At 48.1% G+C, this 19,928-nt stretch overlaps 1 protein-coding gene across 1 annotated transcript; it reads left to right on the forward strand.

Annotated features, from left to right (window-relative positions):
• The first annotated feature begins 288 nt into the window (after positions 1-288).
• Positions 289-19,755, forward strand: LOC119444365 (fatty acid synthase-like). The gene is given in 8 exon segments (XM_049664566.1): positions 289-376; positions 1,769-2,098; positions 3,675-3,794; positions 13,962-14,317; positions 16,506-16,605; positions 16,608-16,858; positions 18,633-18,876; positions 19,739-19,755. Coding segments are annotated over 8 exon segments (1,506 nt in total).
• Positions 19,756-19,928: the final 173 nt, after the last annotated feature.

The following is a 19,928-nucleotide window of genomic DNA, read 5'->3' on the forward strand; positions in this document are numbered from 1 at the left end:
CATACTTTTGGTTGACGAGCAAGAGGTTTCAAGAACAGAGAACTGGACTGGCACAAAGGCTCAGCATGGCGTCTCCTTTTAAAGGCACATGAAAGTTTCACTTCGAGCCCAGTTCAGCTTAAATTGCTCTCGCGGGAATAACGTCATATTCAACGAAATACTTCACCGAAGTGTTGTGGTAGTTTTCGATTAAATAAGGCTGCCTTCTTGATGGAGAAAATTTCACGTGGGCGCAAGATGCTCGCCACTGAAATCTCTGTATCCCATACATTGATTGTTATCTTAAGCATGCTATATAACGGCACTCTAGCTGTGCTTGTTGTCACAAGCTTCTATTTGGAGGAGACGCACCTGTTCCCTTTGACTGATATTTCAGGTATGTTTATACATTTTCCTGCGTATCGCAGTTCAGTGGATGTCCCTGTAGGGCGATGCACCAACATTACTCGAAGCTGTTCTCCGACATTTATATTTCTCGTTGGGCCTGCCGAGCACGCTCACATTCTAACGCAAATTCAGTACTTGCAACATTGGAATCAAGGCTACAGGAAATTCACACCCTCACCAGCCGCTGACAAACACCTCGCAAGTTGCCGCCGTCTGTGCCGAGAGTCACCTGCAAGAGCGACCACGTGCTGTGCGGCAAAGTGGCAACGGAGCATTGATGCGTACGTTCGGAAGGCCAACTTCAAAAATGTATCCTTCCTTAAAAGTAAATTTCATTTGATAAGACTTTCCTCAGTGCTTTTCTATAGTATCGCATTTTGTTCAAGAAGATTGAGGTATGTTCCGCCCATAACCATTTTATACCAAAATATATCTTCTTGAAGATCGCTAAAATAAATAGATCGGTCAGGGAGAGTGCGAGTTCGTTAAATAATAAATTGTGGACACTGAATTTCTTGTTTTGAGAATTTCTAGCAAACAATGGAACACAAAATTTCGTAATTGTAATAGAATGTCTTAATATAGCCTCCATAAAGGCGCACGCGAAGTTTTGAGGTTTAACACACAAAAATAAATTTTCAATAAATTTATGTATTATGCACAGTTTAATAAAGGCGAACGAAACTTGAGAGGGCACCACGGCTGGTAAAAATGTTCTTTTAAAAGTAAGGGCCATAATGGTCCATGTGGTACATAAAACAGCCACATATTTTATCAGCCAAATCTACGATGATCGAGCGCCACGTCGGGCACACTTACGATGGAATGACCCCGGTGCCTTTTACTCTCTGGGTGTCCTGGTGTCTCCACTTAGTAAAATAAATTTGGCAGCGTAATTATGCACAAATTAGCTCGTTGCGCTCCAGAGTAGCGCATGAAGTATGCACGTTTTCAGTGCGGCTACCGGCGATATTCGGCCATTGAAAGTCAGCCCTCAAAATATTTCCTTAACATAGTTGCTGGAGTAGGCGTAGCAGTTAAGGTGCGCAACCATGAAATTTCCCCTGCTTCTGGCATAGCAGAAGTTTAGAACACAGTATAGATTGATATGGTTTCGCGTCCTAAATCTACGCTTGAGCTAGCAGGGACGCCGCAGCAGAGGGTCCCGTACTATAAGTTTGACCGCCAACTGTTTTATTTGCAGCTAAATCTAAAGACGCAAAGGTTTTTTCTTACACTCCGCCCCCTATCGAAATTTGTCCGCCGAACCAAAGACGCCATTACGGCTATGTGACCATGACAATGTAGTGCTGAGTAGTGTATTTTCCCGACTGTCCATAATCGAAGAACAATTACCTCGTTTTGCACTCTTCATCCGCAGGTGACCAAGCCGACTACGAGTGCCTTCTGGGTCTAGAGTTCTCAGGACGTGACCCCCAAGGTCGCCGAGTGATGGGTTTTGTGGAAAGTCAAGGCATGGCTACAGTTGTGTCGGCAGATACGGAATACCTCCTGGAGGTGCCTAAAACCTGGACCCTCGAGGAGGCCTCAACTGTCCCTGTAGTTTACATGACTGCCTACCTGGCTCTGCTTGTGCGCGGAAATATGCTTCCAGGAGAGTCGCTGCTCGTTCACTCGGGAAGTGGCGGTGTCGGGCAAGCAGCTATCTCTATCGCTTTGGCAATGGGATGCACTGTCTTCACCACCGTCGGTAAGGGCGAAGTTCTCGTGTAAGCTTGACAAGTCACACGCAGTGATCTCTCTGGTGTGGAAAGAAACAAATGGAGGCAACAGCATAACCGTTCTACGCTTCAATTAGTATTAGAAACTAAGTAGGCATGACAGGTATACACAGCTACTCCTGATGAATCTGCAGGCTCGTTCGCGCCTTAGTTCTCAATGTAGCGTTTCGCAGTAGACTCATTTTACCACAACGTTTGTGGGAATTCACTGCTTCTTTGCAATAAATAAGCAGGCGACGCGCACTTTAGATTTACTGCACACGTAAGAGACAGGTGCTTCTCAAAGCGGTGGTAATAATTAATGTAAATGCAACGTCATATGCTACCACTACCCGAAATTGCCGCGCGAACCAGCAAGTTCTTGTGCTTGAGCAGGCGCGTATGTGGGCTCAGCTTGTTCCCATATCGCACCTTTTGTTCAAAGGTCGCTCATCGTTATGCACACCTCGCAAGTCCTATTTGCCAGCCGTCGTCCAGCAATATGCGGCGCGTAGAACATAATAACGGTACATCTCACTGGTTACTATTGCACTCCGGCTCGGATTGTGGCGATGCGGACGCCGCTTTAATTTCGATGGAACCAGAGGAAGCCTTGTTGATTTGAACGTTTCACAGCCGATCAGTAGAAGAGGAGGCGGGAAGCAGGTAACACAAGACTGCTTTTATTGGAAAGAAACACATCAGACGCAAAACACGCGCCACCAACAATGAAAGTTCCACCTCCTACGTTAGCGGGACTCTGAGCTCTCAGCCTGGCTACCAGTAGGATGGCGTGAGAAACCTTGTAGTGCTTTGTGCTCTAGCTGAAAAGGAACGAGGTGAATTTGTTCCGATTGGTGTAAAGCCACCAGTCCAATATAACGCAAAGGTTTTCAAGGTATCAGAGATGCAATAGTATTTAGGTTCAGGTTGCAGCACCGCTAGTGCTATTATTGCGTTGAAACGTGCAATATTGCCATACTGGGAATTATTTCTTTGCATTGCAGTATCTTCGCACCTAACATACGGCACCTTGTCGCGTTGTCACTACTAGCGGCGTGTTTTATTTATGGCATGCCAATTGTTCTTGTGCACATTGGCACGCTGGGTGACTTCCAGGATTACAAATGGAATAATTCATTTTTAATTTCTGCCTAAACGATTAGTAGGGACTGAGGGGCGATCCCTTGATTCATGTATTGGGGTCACACACACACGCGCGAAGAGCTGAGTGCAGCTCTTTCTTTATGACTCAAATACGTGCATTAATTAACAGCATTTAGGTGCATGCGCTGTTGCGGCTGCATCGCGATAAGTTAAACAAATAGACGTCGATGACCATTACCGTATTTTTTTTTCAAGGTTAAAATGAGGTGCACAGGAAGCGGCGCGTTCCTTTTTTTCTGAAAAGGCAACTTATGAGCGGGTGATACACATGTCCTTGCGCTTGTCAACTTTCATTGTCCCTGAAATATTCCTTGTTAGTTTTTTCTTTAAATTTTTCTACGTACACTGTCTACAACATCTGTTGCTGTGAGTGTGATTGAGCAGCCGCTAACTCTACAGGTTCCCAAGAGAAGCGAGATTTCCTCAAGAACCGCTTCCCACAGCTCGAAGACAGACACATCGCGAACTCCCGCGACCTTTCCTTTGAAGAACACATCCTCCGAGAAACTGATGGCCAAGGTAAGTGCTCTCTGCAACCATACAGCGTAACTAAAGGAACGGTAAATAAGTTTCACAAAGCATGGCATGAGCTGTCCTTCTTGGTATAACAATTTTACGAACCTACGTCCAACGCACACAGGCAACAAACATATCTTTTCTGCCTAATGTTTCCAAGTCCAAAGCAAGACTCACAATTATAGAGTGTAATATACTAGAGTAGGCTTCATAATTATATTGACACGTCAATTCTGCGCATTTCCGAGCGTTGTGCACTTCCAGTTTGCATGCGCTTTATTTTGCGCACCGCGGAGGATTCGGTGGGGAGAGACGAAGACGACGAAGATGCGCTGCTCGATCGGAGCTGTGCTGCTGTGGGGCCGGTTGTTGTTTGTTCTGTTATTACCGTGACAAATTGGTGAATGTGCTGGGTACGATCCTGTACCCTAATTTGACCTCCCGACGCTTCAAGTCCCTACTACCATTCCCACGATTCCGGAGGAAAACCGGGCACTTCGCCACAGCCGCCGCTTGCAAGGACTACCTCCTGAATACAGCCCATTGAGCCCAGTAAGAACTTCCACCACAGGGGCAAGTACGAGACGCCATTCGTGAACAAGTCAAACAAATGCTTGTTGAAGACATCATTCAGTCATCTACAAGCCCATGGGCGTCATCAGTGGGGCTAGTTAAAAAGAAAGACGCCACACTGCGTTTCTGCGCTGATTATCGCAAACTCAACAACGTCACAAAGCACAACGTTTATCCTCTTCCTCGCATCGACGACTCGCTGGACCGACTTCGACATTCCAGATATTTTTCATCCATGGATCTGCGTAGTGGTTATTGGAAAATCGAGGTCGATGACCGTGACCGGGAGAAGAGAGAGAAATAAACTTTTATTTTCCGAAACGGTAATCCGAGTCAGGACCCGGTTCACCCTAGGTGGGAGGATTCCTTATTCCAGGAACCCTCTGGCTTGGGCTGCCTCCTTGGCCCGGGCGACAAGACTGCGTTGATCGTCCAGGTCGTCAGAGGAAAGCTTCGCCTCCCACGTTTCAGTGGTGGTAGAGAAGTGCGCTGAGTTGGGTTGCTCCTCGTGTCTTGTGTCGTCTTGTTGAGCTTGTGAGCTGGGGTCTGGGGATGTGTTACGCAGTGGGCAATCCTGGACCATGTGTTGCAGGGTGTCTGGGACGTCACAGTGGGTGCATGTGTATGAGTACTCTGTAGGATATAGTCTGTGCATGATTATTCCGTGTACATAGGTGTTTGTGTGTAGGCGGCGGAGGATGACTTGTTCCTCTTTGCTCAGCTTCTTGTGTGGTGATGGATACGTTCTTTCTGCTGAGTCGGTGGTGTTGCAGAATCTCCGAGAACTTTAGAGCGATGTCATCAACGTTGGTGGCCGGCCTAGTGTGGAATGGCAGGAAAGCCCGGCTGGTATGCTCGCGGGCAGCGGCGTGTGCCGCCTCATTTCCTGTCATGCCCTGATGGCCTGGAATCCAGTTGATGTGGGTGTAGGGGAGCGTGGCGCGTGCGATGTGACTTTGAAGTATCTTGAGTGCGGTTGCTGATATGCGTCCTTTTTGATAGTTGCGAGCTGCTGCTTGGGAATCAGTGAGGATTACGGCTACTTCAGGGCAAGTTGTTATCGCCAGAGCAATTGCCGTTTCCTCTGCAGTCTCGGCGGCTCTTGCCCGGATGGTGACAGCGGCGAGTTCATTGCCTTGGTTATCCGTGACACTTATGGCAAAGGCGTTTCGTTGAATATACCAGGCAGCATCGGTGTACCTCGTATCAGGGTTTGTCGCGTATTTCTTGCTGAGTGCGCGGATTCTGCTTTGCCGACGCTCCTTATGGTAAGTCGGATGCATATTGCGCGGTATGCGCGCAACGCTGATACACTCACGGAGTGCGGGTGGGATTCTTGCTTTCCGGTCTGTTTCGGCAATGTAGCTTTCACTGTAGTTGAGGTAGCGCAAAACTTCACGTCGGCGGGTGTGAGCTTGAGCCGCTCTAGTTGGCTGATTTTATGAGCCTCGGAGAGCTCTTCCCACGTATTGTGGACGCCGAGCTCGAGGAGTTTCTCCGTTGATGCCGTGGGTGGAAGGCTCAAGGCTACTTTGATTGCCTTTCGAATGATGACATTCAGTTTCTTGATTTCAGCCGGTTTGAGTGTCATGTAGGGGGTGCCGTAGGTGATACGGCTAGTTAGGAGAGCTTGAATTATCCTTAGCGTGTCTTCCTCCTTAAGTCCGCTTCTGTGATTGGTTATCCTCTTGACAAGGTGCGTAACTTGTGACAGTGTACGTTGGAGACGCGGAAGAGTGGCCGCTCCTGATCCGTCTTTGTGGATGTGAAGACCGAGTACGCGAAGGGAGTCGACTGTAGGGATTTGGGTTCCGTTGAGGAAGACGCTAGGATCGGGTTCGATATAGTTGGGCGGTCGTCCTCGCGTCCGTGCTCTGAGCACGAGAAGCTCCGACTTTTCAGCTGCGCATTGGAGACCGCAGTCTCGGAGGTAGCTTTCGATGGCGTCGATGGCTTCTTGTAGACTGCGTTCTTGTTGTCCAGTAGTAGGTGCTTTGGTCCAGAGTGTGATGTCGTCGGCGTAAAGGGCATGACATAGGTTTGGGATGGCATTGAGTTGTTTTCGCAGCTTGATCATTGCGATGTTGAAAACGAGTGGTGAAATAAGTGATCCTTGTGGAGTTCCTTTGTTGGGTAGCCGAAATTTATCGCTGCGGAGATTGCAGACGCCTACTGTTGCTGTTCGGTGTGTCAAAAAGCTGCTGATATAGTTATAGATCCGGGCTCCACAGCCTGTATCTTCGAGGTTGCGGAGGATGGCTTCGTGGCTTACGTTGTCAAATGCGCCCTTTACGTCGACTTCCAGTATTGATGATTTGCGTCTGCGATCAAGGTAGTCGAGCAGGTCTTCCTTGAGGAGCAGGAGTACATCCTGCGTGGACAAATGCTGTCGAAATCCGAACATGGTGTGCGGCAAGTATCCGTTGTCCTCGAGGTATGGGGTTAACCGGTCGTGCACCATGTGCTCGAGGAGTTTGCCCACACAGGACGTGAGGGAGATGGGACGGAGGTTTTCGATGCGAAGGGGTTTGTTGGGTTTGGGGATCATGGTGACCTCCGAATGCTTCCAGGCTGCTGGTAGGTCCCCCTTTTCCCAGCAGTCGTTGTAGTACTGGAGTAGTGCTGTTGCAGCCGATTGCGGAAGGTTGCGTAGGAGCTTATTAGTGATTCTGTCCTTGCCGGGACTAGTGTTTCTAGTGAGTTTGGCTAAGGCTGCGTGGAGCTCTGCTTGCGTGAATGGTCGATCAAGGTCTGGGTTTGGTGCGCCGTCGTACGCCTTGCCGCTCACCGACGAAATGGGCTTGTCGCAGCTAAGTTTCTGCTGAAGTTCACGAAGGAGATCATGCTCCGATCCAGCGTGGTTGTGGATTAGTCTGCGCAGATCTTGCCGTTGTTGCATTTTGGTGCGGTCGGTAGCTACGAGAGCGCGTAGGAGGTGCCAGGTTTTCTTGGTGCTGAGTGTTCCTTGTAGGCTGTCACAAAAGGTGTGCCAATTTTGCCTAATAAGTTGCTCCGCGTAATCTTGGGCCTGTATGGTGAGAAGGGCGATTCGTTGCTTAAGTTTTCTATTCAGTTTCTGCCTCTTCCACCTCCTCAGGAGGCTTCTTTTGGCCTCCCAGAGATGAAGGAGATGCGCGTCGACTGCAGGGCTGTTGGTGCTTAGTTGGATGTTCTTGGTGTGGTGTTCTGCGGTGATGAGAAGGCCCTTGAGCCAATGGTCAATGTCGTCGATTGTTGTGCTGCCGCTGAGGTTGTCTCTGAAAGACTTCCAGTCTGTTAGTCGGGCAACTCCAGTCTTGGTTTGCTTCCGGTTGTGGGCGATGTCAAGTTGGAGAATGTGGTGGTCGCTTCCGAGCGTCTCCGAGAGTCGGCTCCACTCGGCCCAGAGGACGTTCGATGTGAAGGTTAGGTCCGGGTTTGTGTCCCTGGAGACACTGTTTCCGACTCTCGTGGCCTGTAGAGGGTCGTTCCAGAGGGTCAGCCTGTGTTGTTGGGCAGTATCGTGTACGCGCGCTCCCTTCTTGGTGGTATTTGGATACGCCCATGCTGTGTGTGGGGCGTTGAAATCTCCCATGATGACAACTTGATGGCCTTTCGTGCGTTTCCTGAGTTCACGAATAAAGTGGTCGAATTCCGGAAGTTGGTCCCGAGGAGGACTGTATATACTGACGATAAAGAGGCTTTGCTGCGTTTTTCTGTCTGGTAGGATCTCCACTAGGGTGTGCTCGATGGGGATGTCTTCTATTTCATGTTCCTGCGTTGTGAGAGTTTTCCTCGTTAGGATGGCTGTGCGTTGGGTTTGTGTATGAGCAGTGTATCCTTGAAGTCGAATGTTGCGGGTGTTGGTTTCCTGTAGCGCAATGACATCGGGCTGGTCCTGTTTGACGAATTCTTGTAGGTTTGCATAGCGGGGGCGGAAGGACCGACAGTTCCATTGCAAGATGCGCAGGAGTTTTTGCGGGCTCTTTGTTGTGGTTTTAGGTGTCGCCATCATTAGGCTCTTCAGTTTCACAGGGCGAGTCACGGTTGGGTGAGATCGAGCGGGATGCATTGTGACTGTTCGTGCGAGCCTTCTTTCTGCCCTGCTCGGTGGCGTTGAGAAGGCTGTCGAGGTAGGACTTGGTGACGTAATTATTCTTCGCGTGCGCTATGATGTTGTTGACCTGGGCTGTTAGGCCGGTCACCTGGCTTGTGAGAGTGGTTACTTGATTTGCGAGGGACGCGACTTGCGTGGTAAGGGTTGCAATCTTCTCGACGATAAGCTTGGTGATGTTTTCGATCATGGTGAGGATGTTCTTTGTAAAGACATCCTCGAAAGCCAGGAGGTGCTTCTGAACTCTAGCTTCGATCGCGGCATGAACTGCCTCCGTGGTTAGCGTTGCAGATGGCTGCTTGCTTCCATGTTCGTAGTCTTTGCATCTTTGGAGTAGTCTTTCTATGAGGCTTTGTTGATTTTGCAGTTTGCTCTCGAGGGCTCTTACGGTTACCGTTTCGGCCGATTCGACGCTGGCGCTGCCAGAGCTGCCGACCGCTTCGGCGTAATTCACGCGTTTTCGGGAACGCGACCGCGACCGCGATCTTGATCGTGATCTTGACATGGATCTGCTACTTCTTGTGGTGCTACTGGTGGTGTTGCTTGAGTTGGAGGCGTGTTCATTGGCAGCGCTTAGTTCAGGGAAGTCGGTCGGGGTTGGAGCTCCATCGACTGTCTCGTTCATGGATCCTGTTTTGCCATTGCTGTCTGACTTCGTAAGGTGGTGGGTTAGGCTTGAACTTTTTTTTGCAGTCTTTCCCGGCTGTTTCATGTCCTTCTCCGCAAATCTTGAACGTGGGTTGGCAGTCATGCTTTGAGGGTTGGTTTGTTTTGCCACATTTGTAACAGAAATTTGGGGTTGGTTTTGGGCAAACGTCTTGGCGATGTCCGAGGTTGCCACAGGTTCGGCAATATTGAACTGACTTGCGGTAGGGCTTGCATCGGTAGTCATCGCTCTGATAAATGATGCTGTAGGGAACGTGTGGGCCCTCAAAATAGATGACCGCCGCTGTAGACTGTCCAAGCATGCGGGCGTTGAGGACTGTATAGCGCGCTGGCACTCGGATTCCATCCATTAGCTCCGCACTGCAGGTCTCAGGCGTGATGCCGTAGATAACGCCTTTGCTAACATCTTCGGGTAGACGCAAGTTGGCTTTCACGTTGTAAATGCTGCCTCCAAGCTGTATGTTGCTGATCTTGGCCAAGTTTTGAGCGTAGGTTTTGTTGGCTGTACTTGCAATAATGAGGTTTTCTTCTTTTTGCATTTGTACGCGGACGTTGTCGTGGAATTCCTTTTGCATTATACCGCTGGCTCTTCCGACTGCGTGAGTGACTGCGACAAGTGACCATTTGGCGAGTTCAAGGCCAGCTTGTGGGCGGTAGACGATCTTGATGTCGTCCAAAGGTAGGGGCGGCATTCTAGGTTTGCGCGGCGGTGGCGGCGTGGCTGGCTGTTGTGTGGATTGGGTGACTGCGGGGGCTTTGATGCGCGTGGTTTCCTTGTTGCTTTTCCTTTCCCATGTCAGCCATTGGTCATTGAGGTCTATAGTTCTGCCACTGTTCTTGTCATAGGTCCAAGATCGCGTGACGTTGGCTAATTCCGATGAGTCTGTTTGCATTGCGCTCGTTTCTTCTTGTCGTTCGCTTGACGTCGCGTCCGTCGCGGGTGTTTCTTGGCTCATCTCAAGTATTGGCTATCAGCCGCAACGCCGGCGAGCGCCGAGCCTTTTCCCCGGCGTGCAGTGCACGTACGGCGCCTATTGCAGTGTTGCGCGTGCAGCGGCGAGCGCTGTCGGCCTCCTCTCCCGCGCACCGTGTGGCTGTTGCACGTGCGTCGGCGGTTCTCCCCGGCAGGCCGGTGTGGTCTCGCGCGGCGTTAGGCTTAGCAAAACGGGAGGTGGTCGGTGAAGTTCAAGCGCAAAATCTTGACGAAAAACGCACTCCCTTTTAAAGTAGGTGGTATTCGCCGATTCCTTGTAGCTTGCCGAATCTCTCGGTGCGAAATAAAAGGGAGTGAGCAGCCTATTCCGTAGAAATGAGCGCAAGACGCAGGAGCCCATGTGAGGCACGTCAGTACTCCACGGCCCCCTAGCGGAGAGTCTGACCGGGAGAAGACCGCATTTATTACTCCTGACGGACTCTTTGAGTTCAAGGTTCTTCCTTTTGGTCTGCGCTCAGGTCCTGCGACTTTTCTAAGAATGATGGACATTGTTTTGTCTGGTCTTAAGTGGCAAGCGTGTCTTGTTTATTTGGACGACGTCGTCACTTTTTCGGAGACTTTCGAGCAGTATCTTCAGGGTCTTCGTGCAGTGCTTGATGGGCTCCGAACTGCTGGCCTCTCACTCAAGTTCGAAAAATACCACTTCGGTTATTAGGAGCTGAAATTGCTTGGTCATGTCATAAGCTGCGATGGAATTCGCCCGGATCTTGAAAAAACGCGAGCTGTTGCTGCCTTCCCAACGCCTACGAACGAACGCGTTGCGCGTATTACCGTCGCTTCGTACCAAACTTTTCGAAAGAGCTCAGCCCTTGCATTATCTCGCAAAGGAAAATGTCGCTTTCGTTTGGAACCCCGAGCAACATCGCGCTTTTTGTGGCCTACAACAAAGACTTCAGACACCTCCAATCCTAGGTCACTTCGACGAAGATGCCGACACTGAAGTACACACAGACGCAAGCAATGTCGATCGCGGCACCATCCTTGTGCAGCGGCAAGAAGGTATTGAAAGAGTGATCGCCTGCGCTAGTCGTACCTTGTCATCGGCCCAATCGAACTACTCGACAACAGAAAAAGAATGTCTAGGTGTTGTGTGGGCGATATCCAAGTTCCGACAATATTTGTACGGAAGACCTTTCAAAGTAGTCAGTGACCACCATTCGTTGTTTGCATGCCGGTCTCAAAGACCCCTCAGGCGGCCTTTCTCGATGGAGTCTTCGCCTTCAGGAGTTCGACATTATGGTTGTATATAAGTGGAGACGCAAGCACTCAGATGCCGACTGTCTGTACCGCGCTCCTATCGAAACAACTCCGCCTGAACTAACTGAAGACGACAGTTTCCTCTGCGCCGTCACAGCGTCTCACTTGGTTCAGGGACAGCGTGATGACCCGGAGCTTCGCCCGCTCGTCGACCACCTTGAGGGCCAAATTACGCAGCGACCACGGGCAAACCGACGCATAATTTCGTCGCTTTACTCCGCAACAACGTCTTGTACAAGCAAAGCTTTGACTCCAGCTCTCAATCCGATCTTTAGGTGGTGCCATCTGCGATGCGAGAAGAGACCCTGCATGCATGTTACGACGAACCGCCTTCTGGTCACTTGGGGTTCACGCAAACTGTCACACGTATCCTACTGGCCTAAACTGTCTCGTACCGTCAAGCACTACGTGAATAGCTGCAGAGACTGCCAGCGGCACAAGACGCCGCCCATAAAACCACCTGTCTTGTTACAACCTGTCTAACAACCTCGGGCACTCTTTCAACAAATCGGAATGGACTTGCTTGGATGGATAATAGTTGCAACAGATTATCTCACTCGTTACTGTGAAACAAGACCACTTCAACGAGCTACTGCTAACGACGTCGCCAACTTCATTCGTGCTATCGTCCTCCGCTATGGTGTACCAACAATGGTTATTACCGACAGAGGGGCCGCTTTCACAGCCTAACTTTTTGGGCTGTGAAGAAGTGCTGTGAAGAAGTGGAAGAAGTGGTGACCCCTCAGCGGCACTGTTCATGGTCCGGCGACAGCTTATCATCCACAGACGAACGGCCTTACCGAACGGCTCAATAAGACTATCGCTGACATGCTTTCAATGTATGTCGACGTGGATCACAAGAACTGGGACAGTGCCCTTCCTTTCGTAACCTTCGCCTAAAATACCGCCGTTCAAGAAACAACAGGATTTACTCCTTTCCGCTTGCTTCACGGCCGCGAGGTTACCACAATGCTAGACCTAATGCTTCTGCCCGACGCCTTCGCATCTACCACAGTGGCTGCTGCCCAATACGCTCAGTGTGCCGAGGAAGCTCGTCAGCTAGCTCGCCTGCACATTTGCTCTCGGCCACACTACGATGCTCACCGGTACAACCTCCGCCACAGAAAAGTTACCTACCGCCCCGGAGACAAAGTATGGATCTGGAGACCCGTCCGCAGCGCGGGAGGTCGGAGACACTTCTCCGTCGTTATTTCGGGCCTTACCGGGTTCTTAAACGCTTAAATGACGTCCCCTACTGAGTTGTTCCAGAGAGCACCACGCGATGCTCCCGCCGTACACCACAACCGGTAATCGTACACGTGGCTAGGATGAAGCCATATTACGCACGCTGACCTTCCCAACATCGAAGGCATCGAGCCGATGCTTTCTAGGGGGGGGGGGGTGATAATGGAACTGCAATTCAGTGCATTTCCGTGTGTTGTGCAGTTCCAGTCTGCTTGCGCTTTATCTTGCGCGCCGCAGAGGATTCCGCGGGGAGAGACGAAGAAGACGTGCTGCTCGATCAGAGCTGTTCTGCGGTGTGGCCGGTTGTTGTTTGTGCTGTTATTACCGTGACAATATTACAAGATGCATCATGAGGAGGAAAACTTCTAGAGTATCAGTAATCGCGAAAGCACTCCTTTATAGCACAAATGATTGTATTTGAAGTTTGAAGTAAGCAGTGTCCAATGTGTCCTGCCCATTTTGATAAGACCGTGCTGCCTATTTGTCAACAAACGCAGGCATAGGAAAGGCCTCGCTACGTGTACTATCCTTCCTTATATCAAATTATGCAGTACAATCCACCAATGTGCCTAGCATAAGGGGTACCACACTTATTCATGTGACAGCACCGCCATGGGAATCATAACTGAATCATGTTACCTGTCTCGCTACTAAATAGCAAGAAATAACTTAATGCTCTGGGCCAAATTAAGTAAACACATAAAATACACCAGCAGTATTTGGCTAGTGAAATGATTTTTCTGCGACTAGGAAACAGCTGCATTCATCGCCATGGATACTCTTGTAGCTGTTTAATTTTTCAGCTGCGCTACCAGCTTTATCTCAACGTTCGTTTAGTGAAGTCACGTTATCAGCACTCACAACTATCACTTATTTATATAACTTAACGTACAGATTTATGGCAATAAATGTAAGTACGCGCATTTCTAGGTCTACCATCATTGTTCATATCCATGTCTGCCATTACACAACAATATTTTATGCTATGGGTTCACAAGAAAATTGTTTTTGGTTATCTTCAGCATGTTCTTTGAAGAGTTATGAGAAACAGTAAATGGATCTGCGTAATATCGATACAAAAATACCCTTTTCAGCAATAGTTAGGAATTAAAATTAAGAATAAAAAGAACACTGCACAGAAATCTTAAACGAAAATGCAAGATTTAATTGCATGCATTTACAAGTATTCACCTATTTGACTGTATGGCTTAGTTCGGTTTGGCAGCCAAGATATTCAGTTGCTCTGTAATCACCTGGATTGGTACTTGGTCTCCGATTACCTGGACACGAAACTATAAGCAGAAAGTTAGAGCTTGCAATCCCGTCTTCTCTATCCAACTAGGGGTGGACCTCGTGCTCAATTCGTTGGCCGAAGCGAAGCTCCAGGCCAGTTTACGCTGCTTGGCAGAACGTGGGCGCTTCCTGGAGATTGGAAAGTTTGACTTGTCCAAGGACTCGTCTTTGGGCATGTCGGTGTTCCTCAAGAGCGTCACGTTCCACGGTGTAACGCTGGAGTCTCTGCATGGAGACAACGGCTTCGTGGTGGAAAAGAGACGTCAAGTTATGAAACTCCTCCGCGATGGTATTGCATCGGGCGTTGTCCAACCGCTGAATGCCGTTCAATTCAAGAGCAGCCATGCCGAAGAGGCCTTCAGGTTTATGGCTGCAGGAAAGCACATGGGAAAAGTTGTGCTAGAGGTGAGCGGAAGTTATCAGATTTCTTGTGGTGTTGTTTTCATTAACCAAGTGGATGAGGAAGCAATAAGTATTTAAACGCAAAACATGGACGCCATTGCCCTATTACAGTCATATTTACCTTAGCTTCGGTATGACTTCCTTGCAGGAGTGTCTTTTGACCAATGTGAGGGCTTCGGCGGCAATCAGGCTCCCTATAAGCCCTCTAAAATTTTAACGCAATCAGCTACAAGAGAAACAGTCGAAATGTTACATTCATAAATTCACTTACAAGGCGCTGCTCAGGTATGTATCAGAATATATGGGTAAATGGATCAATTGAGCAGAGGCTGCTGTCGGTGCACTTTTTGTGTCTTTCCAAATGTATCATGCCAACAAAAACCCGTATATGATACCTGACTCACCCGCCGTGGAATCTCAGTGAGCGGCTACAGAGTTGCGCTGATGAGGAACTAGGTAACGGGTTCAATCACAGCTGTGGCGGCCGCATTTAGATGAACGCGACATGCAAACATGGTCGTGAGTCGGGCATTGGGTACACGTTAAAGAAAGCCAGGTGGTCAAAGTTAACCCGCAGCCCTTCACGACGGCGTCCCTCATGATCCGGGGTGCATTTTGAATGTGTGTCCGCCCGAGAATGATAGGGTCAATACGCAAACGCTGCACTTCCACGTGTACAGTTTCGCGACATCAAAGTCTACAATTCATTTTTTATCACATGTGATTTAGACCTATCGGTACCTGGGAACATCGCCTCATGCAAGATACAACTTTTGTTTCACTCCCTTTGGTGTGTTGCCAGGAGAGCTGTTTTCTTACATAATGAAGACGGCATTAACATCAGTTGCGTTATATTGAGACAGTAGATCCAGAGATATTTAGGCAGAATCCATTAATCGGTAGTTGATAGTGTTGCTAAATTGTGTTCGTGGGAGGAAGCTTCCAAATCTTTTGTTTTCTGAGCCTATACAATTTAGGCTTGTGAACATTCCCTTTCAACACTTCCCTGGAATAACTGCCGTTCTCTGGTATCGCCTAAAACAGAAAAGCGATTTCCATTTAAATTACATTGATTACTTGTTTGAGCCGAAAATGCTGAACTATCTGCGTTGTGTAAGTCCAAAGCTCATGGCCCACTAATACCTTGCGGCTGCTGAATTGACGAAGTCAGTGGCCAATCAAACAGAGAAAACTGTTTGCGAATTACCTTGAATATTTTAATCATATGTGAAATATTTCAACATATTACCTCACATTACACTACACTTCTCATACCCCTTTGCATTTAAAGGAATACCGCTTCAATTAAACAGTGCTACTTCGAGCACTGCTCAAATCCTCATTAACTTGCATTCTTCAGATATCATATCAGATTCACAAGTTAGCTGCCTTCAGATCAGTGAGCAGTGAGCAGAGCCACAAGAAGTGAGCCTCATGCCCGATTCGACATGCGCCAGGTTCAGAACACACATCATCAACCATCACACGCAGACGCCGAGTTCAGACAAGCTTCAATGCATGCAAGTACTGAATTATTGTTTACTATAGGTAAAAGCTTAGACAGTGACTTGATCCGCGAAACTCAGCCTAGTGCCTTTTTAAAATCCGCGCCTGTGACACTGATCATTTCTCATCAATGCAAATGAATGCAATGCCTTAAATATAGGGAGAAGAGTTTTCTACTTGAATTCAATTAGCCATTGGATGGATCTAAAGCAATATCCACGAATTGGTACAGTTAAGATACAATGAACTTGCAACATTCAATAAGTGATGCGTTTTGGCAACGATTCTGGCAGACGAGATTTGAGAAACATCAGCTACCAGAGCAATGTTAGGAGCGTGATAGTTTATCTGTGTTTATCGTGCCATTTAATGTGTGCCCATTGGAATATTCTAGTGGTCACTGCACAGCGCCCTGGCAGCGTCATTAAGCACGTATAAGGTATATCACCTGAATAACTGCTCCAATAACCATGAACAGTATTTCTGTGTGTTATTGGAGTTTGTTCACGTTTGTCCTGAAGTTAACCTACTCTACTATACAGCCCTGTAAGAGCTTTGAGTGCACTCCGAAATGAATAGTCGCACATGCCCGCAGAATACACATAGGCTCGTTTCCGTGAGCCCTCAAACAGGGCTTCGAGCACTTTCTGCCACAAATATAAACATAAACATCGAATACGTGCAGATCCGGCCTGAAGAAGCGCAGCCGCTGGCCGCACCTGCGACGCCAGTTATAGTGAAGGCCACCGCGCGCACTCGATTCTACGAACGGAAGTCGTACGTTATCGTGGAGGCCTGGGTGGTCTCGGCTTGGAGCTCGCGGAGTGGATGGTGAACCGTGGATGTAGAAAGCTGGTTTTGACCACGCGTTCCGGAGTGAACGCAGGATACCAGCGTTTTTGCCTGCATCGATGGGGAGAAGCGGGGGCCAACGTCCTCGTGAGCAAAGCCGATGCCTCCACGCTGAATGGCTCTCTGCAGATCATCAAAGAAGCCGATGCCATGGGCCCTGTTGGTGGCATCTTTAACCTAGGCGGGGTAAGTACTCTGGATAATGTATGCTCACGTCGAGTCGGAGAGAAACGTTTCTAGACCGCACCTTCAAATTAAAAAAAAAGAACGCCGAGTTTTGCCGTGGCTAATGCACCTGATTTCCGACTGCGAACGCCCAACAAAGGTTTCTTGCACAAAAATCGCAGTGCTGCACTCCAGTGCTGGTTTTCTTCCTGACAGCATGTTCTTATCGGTGCTATCTATGCGGAACGCAACAGCCAAGGAAACCTATAAACGTAAACTGCGTGTAACATATATGAATGGTGTATGTTTAATAACTAACGAATCAGTTGCTGTGACGATAAACTGCAGTTGCGATACTTCAGCAAGGACATCTAGCCGATACTATAGAAGCCTGATCTGTGAATCTTGTGAGGGCTAATGTTCCATTTATGACACGAAATCCTCGTCGGCATTCAGGTGTTTATGACAAAACCCTGAAAAAAAAGAAAAACTCGCTGGAGGCTGATGTGCACATACTCTAAAATTTGGCAGTAACTTTAGCGTACGACAAACAGGGTGAAGTCGAAAGCCTGCGCGCTCAAGAGACATTCACTAAATTACTTGGCATTCTCATTCGAATGCGTTACTTCTTATCACTTGTTTTTCCAACCAAAGGTCGCGCGGTCGAGAACTTTATTTACGCTACTTTAATTAACTGTGCCATAATTAACCTCGCCCGAATTAACATTAAAGGTCGTAGGTTCGACTCACACCAAAGGCCGTGGGTTCGAGTGCTTTAATTAAATCTAGAATAAATACCTATGCCTTAATTAACTTCGCCTTAACGCCAGAGGTGGTGGTTTCGACTCCCACATATGCTCGAGGGCTCGACTCCCACCGAAGGTCGGGGGTTCGAGTGCCTGAATTAACTCTATCTTAATTAACACGATGACGACGGTGACCCGCACACCATCACAATTCTTGCGTGAGCGTTTATATGTAGGTAAGATACGACGCTGGGTCGGTGTCGTAACGAATTACTAGACCGAGTCGTCATTGTGTAGGATTTTACTTGTACGACACGGTTTTCCCTCAAGAACGTTGAAGGTCTAATTGACGATGAGACATATAATGCTTTCGCCTTAATAAACTGTTGCGCTTTTACAATATTTGTGATACTGCGCTTTGACACCTTTTCAGCTCAAGAAAAAAAGCAGTACTCGTCTATTAAATTGTGGCACTTTAGTCGCGATAGCAAAACGTGGTACATGGTAGAGGCAAGGAATATGACGCCTGCAACGAGGTCATTGTGGTTAATATAATCTTCGGACAAACGGAGTAAGGTTAAAATGTGCCCATTCATAATACTGTAAGTATTGCTACAGATACGCTGTGTCACGTAAGCTTAAGAGCGTAGACATTACAGTAACCGTAGGAAATTTATCGATTGGATGTATCCAATAGGTCGTCAGGATTATATGGCGTATAAACTGTATTGTCTTTAACATGATGCATATTAGCGGAGCAAAGTACAACACGCATGAAAAAAAGGCACTACAGACGCTGCCATCGTTGTATGTAGTGAAGGAGCCAAATTTCCTTTTATTGTATTGTACGTTCCTTCTCTCTAAAAGTAGAAGATGCCTATGCGAGTGCTTTTTTAGCGATCAAGGCAATTTAATCGAAAACATTTACACAGAATGCAGCGAACAGATGCAGTTGCCTGAACAGGTTCCCATAACAATTTCATCTTTCTTAAAGGAAGCGACTACCAGTGTGGCACTTTAAGCCCCGACATTCTCTTGTTTTCCGTCAGGTGCTTCGCGACGCGCTTCTAGTGAATCAGACAGCCGAGGCCTTCGAAGCTGTATGCAAAATCAAGATCGACGGCACCCGGTACTTGGACGAGCTGTCCCGCACTTTGTGCCCAGAGCTAGACCACTTCGTCGTTTTCTCCTCTATTGCCTCCTGCCGGGGCAACATCGGTCAGAGCAACTACGGCTATGCTAACTCCGCTATGGAACGCATCTGCGAGCGTCGAGCTGCCGCCGGACTACCCGGTAAGCTGTTCTTGTCACGTCCACGCGTGTCAATTAGGCCGTCAAACTAAGTGCAAAAGTGGAACTAAGCAACCATACAATAGAAGGGAGAAAACATGGCGCTGACTTCCAAGTTGTTCATTCTTGGAGAAACGCGCTGTTTTGATGCGATAGCATTAAGGGCCCCGTGTCGCAGAAAATGCGGCATCGGCGGTGTAGTCTGTATGAAAAAAATAATCCAGAATCACGCATTCTGAACCACGCAGGTCCTTTGCGTGGGGCATAGGCGTTACGGAAATAATTGAATTCCCCAAAGTAAAATGCGTCAGATAATTCCCGAAGAAAGACTTACGCATTCCTTCGTACATAGCGTTCGCCTCCAGCATTTCTCCGTAAACATTTCGGCTACATAAGGTGCAGTGGCCGGGAAGATTCAGAAGCAGTCAGGGATCTTTGAATGCTATCGCGTTGTACACTTAAAGGCGCAGCTTAAGCGTCTCCGAGTTTTTTACGTTTCAAGAACACCTACGAGAAAAAAAGAAAAAGGAGAAGAAAGGACAGGTACCGCACAATGAATAATAGTAAAAATAATTAAAACTGACAGCGACATCAAAATGATGTACACGAAAGGCACACGGACGCACAAAAAAAAAAGAAGACATGAAAGCCAACTGACACGCATGCCATGCCTTGAAGTTTACACGTTCCAAGTTTCAAACGCTCGATTTATTGTAAGACAAAGTATTCGAAGGTATGTTGATGCACTTTATGTCTTAGTGTGTAACGTCTGATGCAACGGCTCACAGCTTTCGGAGACGCGCCCGACTGCGCCTTGATTATGAGGCACTCTCAGAGAGGCTAACGCTTTAAATGTGTCACCTAGATTCTGACTATTTCTGAATGAAGATAGGTCTTGTAGGCAAGGCCAATGAAGATTCCGCACACTAGTTAGAGAAAATTTCTGTAAGTAAATCGACGATTTCGTGTTCTTCAACGACACATTCAGTGAACTTTAGGCATTTCGGCCACACAAGTTCGTGAAGAGCACATACGCCTGTCGCCGGTCGTTCGAT

Source organism: Dermacentor silvarum, chromosome 3 (genome assembly GCF_013339745.2).
Source record: "Dermacentor silvarum isolate Dsil-2018 chromosome 3, BIME_Dsil_1.4, whole genome shotgun sequence".
In the NCBI taxonomy this organism is placed as follows: domain Eukaryota; kingdom Metazoa; phylum Arthropoda; class Arachnida; order Ixodida; family Ixodidae; genus Dermacentor; species Dermacentor silvarum.